General features: G+C 48.3%; 1 protein-coding gene across 1 annotated transcript in view; it reads left to right on the top strand.

Moving 5' to 3' along the window:
• Positions 1-4235, top strand: part of LOC113212876 (carbohydrate sulfotransferase 6) — a gene marked incomplete in the record, with an annotated part of 64049 nt that overhangs the window by 25093 nt on the left and 34721 nt on the right. The window contains 5 exon segments of the mRNA XM_026431721.2: positions 391-588; positions 1183-1573; positions 1825-2023; positions 2113-2292; positions 2384-4235. Coding sequence (XP_026287506.1) covers positions 391-588; positions 1183-1573; positions 1825-2023; positions 2113-2292; positions 2384-2702 — 1287 coding nt within the window.

Raw genomic sequence — 4235 nt, 5'->3', positions numbered from 1 at the left:
GCCGTGCTTGCTGCTGCTCTATAAGGCCCTTGGGGAGAAGGGACGGGCAGAGCACTTACAGCCTCGCCGCCGCGCCACTCAGCGGGGACACACCTCCTCCTCTTCCTCCTCCTCTTCCTCCTCCTCCTCCTCCTCCTCCTCTTCCTTCTCCTCCTCCTCCACCTCCTCCACCTCCAGCTCGAGCTCCGCACTGCGCCGCCCCCGCACCGCTGCTGCAGTGTCCGTCTGCATCTGCAAGGCCGGCAGCAGCGCCAGTCACGGCCCGCTGGACTCTGGAGTTCGGGGATGCGGTTGGCCGCAGGGGCCGGGGGAGGGTGCCCCCAACGACGCCGGCGCCGTCCCTTCCCGCTGCTGCTGAACTGGCGCGACCGGATCGTTGTTTTGTTTCAGATGGACCTCGACCCCGCCGCCGACGCGGAGGTTGAGGCCTCCACGCTGGACGGCCGCGGCGGCGCGTATTACGTCGGCGACGTCGGCGACGACGTGCAGGTCGAGGTGGAGGTCCAAGTGATAGCGGGCCCCGGCGCCGGGGCCGCGCGCCCCGAGCACCGGGGCCACGAAGACACCCCCCTGGGGCCGGCGTTCAAGGCGAGCACATGTCCCTGTCCCGTGTGCGGGTGTGCTTGGACCTTCCCCCCACAACCACCCGGGTCACGTCCCTAGGCACCCAGCTACCCGACCGCTGCCGTTCCTTCGTGTGGTGTTTGTTGTGTGTGGGTGCTATTGTGTGTCTAGCCTGCGCCGAGCCGCTAGGCACCCCATCGTGCTTGCAGCACACTAATCTATCTTTCTCTCTTGCTCGCTCTTTCTGTCTCTCTAGATCTCTCTTTCCCCCTTTCTCCCCCCCCCCCTTTTCTCTCGCCCACTGCCCACTCCACCTTCTCATTTCGCAGCCTCTCCTCTCCCACATGCTGGCTCCTACCATACCCTGTGCAGCTCGAGGGTGCTTGTCCTTATTCGTTTTTGTTTCTGTGCACGGGGCTGAGAAGGTGCGATAGAAAGAGTCGCAGAGGCGTGTGTCTGTTTACGGGGTCTGGAAGGGTGCGAGCGAGACGACGACGTAGGTCGTGGAAACCCCCGTAGTCTTGGCGCTATCCCTGTCTCACTTGCTCCAATTAAATGCACCTCCCCCTAGTGTCCGTGGCGGTGCACGCGCGCTCACTCACCTCTCTCCTGTCGCAGAGCTGGTCGAGCTCGGAGCTGGAGTCGTGGGGCGGCGCGGGCGGCGCCAACCGCTCCCTGGACATGGAGGGCGTCATCAAGCAGCAGCGGCTCGTGGTCGCCGAGGAGATGGCCGGCTACCGGTACCCCGGCGGCGCGCACAACGTGAGCGCGCGCGCGCTCAGCGACCTGGTGCCCGAGCTGGGCGGCCAGCCCGTGCGCTCCGTCATCCTGACCACCTGGCGCTCCGGCTCCACCTTCCTCGGCGACGTGCTGCACGCCCACCCGGCCAACTTCTACCACTACGAGCCGCTGCTGCACTACGACATCGTGCAGGTGCGCGGCGAGCCGCTGGCCCGCGGCGCCATCGACACCCTCCGCAACCTGTTCCACTGCAACTACACCGGCCTGAGTGAGTGCATGCCTGCCGGACTGACCTTAAAACCTGAAAACTTTCATTAAAATAATTTCTTTAAGTAAGTTATTTATATCGTTTCATTCAAACAAACGTCTTTTTCTGAGTGTTCCATGTAAATTTGATGTAAAAAAATAAGTAAATAATTTGCATTATTTTGTTTAAGCAGACTATTTTTCGTGTGCGTTTTATGTTTAAATATCATTAAACTTACATTTTGCTTTATTTGTTTTAATGTGCGGCCACAGAGGAGTACCTGGACTACGGGCCCGAGCACAACTGGCTGTTCTCGCACAACACGCGGCTGTGGGACGCCTGCCAGAGGCGACCAGACCTGTGCTGGCAGCCCCAGTTCCTCACCCCGTTCTGCAGACTCTTCCCATTCCAGTCCATGAAGGTGGTGCGCCTCAGGCTGCGACTCATGGAGGAGCTCCTTGCAGACCCCAGGTTCGGCTGCTCTCTTCTTTAAACAATAAATATCCACATCATTACGTTACCTTGTATACTGACAACTGCCATAATTTTTTGACCTGCAGCCTCAACATCCGCGTTGCCCTCCTGGTGAGGGACCCTCGCGGCACGCTGCAGAGCCGTAAGCACAGGGACTGGTGTCCTGGGCGACCCGACTGCTCAGAGCCCTTGAAATTGTGCAACGACCTAGTGTCAGACTACAGTGCAGCCGTACGACTGACTAAATTGTACCCAGGAAGGTTCAGGTGTGTGCGTCAACTCTGGCAGCTCTAAGAATTGCCCTCTTCTCTGGTTATTTTAATCCATTACTAAATGCCGTTATGTTTCCGTGTGCAGGGCTATGCGCTATGAAGATTTATCTATGGAACCATTCAGCAAAGTTCAAGAGCTATTCGATATGTATGGCCTCGACTTTCATCCTGCAGTCCAGGAGTTTCTGGAAACGCACACCAAAGTAGATGTTGGTGGTGTTTCTTCAACATATCGTAATTCGAAGTCTGCACCTTTTCATTGGAGACAAGATCTAAAACATTCTGAAGTTCGACTAATTCAGAATAAATGCCACCAGGCCATGAAATTATGGGGTTACCTGCCAGCTCTAAATGCGAACCATCAAAGAGACTTCAATCCAATGGGCAACTTCTCCTTGCATTGAAAAATATTTATTGAGTCTTGAAATCTAGTTATTTGTCTGCAAAAATGGAACCACCTTTGATCTGAATTCCATGCACAAATGTGCTGGTATAGGCTTTGCTTCAGTTTACACTAGTTTCTTCTGTGAATCAATACTAAATGAGAACCTATTGATACCTCATGAGATTCAGTTTTAATCAGACAAATACACTTTCACTGTACAATAAACTGTGTGATCTAATTTTATAGTAGCCTTAAGGTCTGCTACACCTTTTGTACTATAATGCATAATTTTGAGTCACATTTTTTGGCTATTTTGCCAATTTATTGCTGGAAAAGCACCAAAGCTGACTTAATATTGTTACATAATTTTTATAGGGCTAGAACTGTTTTAATGATTTTTGTTACTGATTTGTTGTGATAGGTGCTCATAGTAATATTTATTTTATTGAATACATTTAAGTTGAAACACTTGGCTCAACTGTGAAACAAATCATACTGCTGACTACAATAACAACGCACATAACTGTTATTCGTATTCCGAACCAACATGATGTCTGATATTGCGTTTGTTTACAGATCACGTGCTTTGTTGTTTATGAGCAATGCGGAATTGTTACTTTTGAGATAAATCTTCTGTGATCATATTTTGATATAAATATTTAATATTTTAAGAACTACGTACTGTAGTAATAAAAATGCACAAAACAAGCAATTGTGCAATATTTTTTGCACATTGAATGTTTATTTAATAAGCTTGCTTAACCAGGGTCAAACACGCAATAAATTTTTGCAACATTCAAGACTGAGGTTGCAGCTTCAACATAAAATGAGTATGGTGAAACTTGCTGTCAAAAAGTGCAAATAAGTTAAATTGTTTATGGTTGCGCAAAGTTGTACTGTACTTATTTAGTGAGGAATTCCATTTCAGGCCTTCTTTTTAAGGTATCCTCTGTTTTACCATAAAAGCAAATGCTATCTGAATACCCTTATTCTGTAGACAGGGTATCTTACTGTGTTCTAACTGCATGTGACCATACTCAAATAAACAGAGGGACCAGAACCTTCTTTTTGATAAAACTTTTGTGGCACATCAGCAGAAGAATACAGGGCATCCTAGTGAACGGTTTCACCACACCATTTTCAAATATTTTTGTACCTTACTAGGAGGGGAGAAAAAGGCACTTTTGTACGTTTCCTTACAAGAATGCTTGGAATTATCCCACTTTTCAAGAATTTTAAACTTACTCTAGCACTTCAAAAAAAATTTGAAATCTGACAGAAGATTCAGGCTATTTATGTTAGTGATAATTTTGATTGTGCATGACACCTTGTATCAAGGTGTCTGTATTACTATAGCATGGTGTGCAGTATCGACACAACTGGCACTCATTTATTAAAAAGTAGAAACAATTTTTTTCATTCAATACTGATTTATAACTCTTCCCATTGCTGTATTCTATAGTGATATGTGATGAAGAGGATCATTTTCATATCTTACATTTTAGTCATTTGTGTACTGTTTTCAGTAAATTATAATTTAGATTAATTATTT

The sequence above is a fragment of the Frankliniella occidentalis genome, unplaced genomic scaffold (genome assembly GCF_000697945.3).
Source record: "Frankliniella occidentalis isolate FOCC.00 unplaced genomic scaffold, Focc_3.1 Scaffold25, whole genome shotgun sequence".
In the NCBI taxonomy this organism is placed as follows: Eukaryota; Metazoa; Arthropoda; class Insecta; order Thysanoptera; family Thripidae; genus Frankliniella; species Frankliniella occidentalis.
This window is presented reverse-complemented; position numbering and strand designations above follow the sequence as displayed.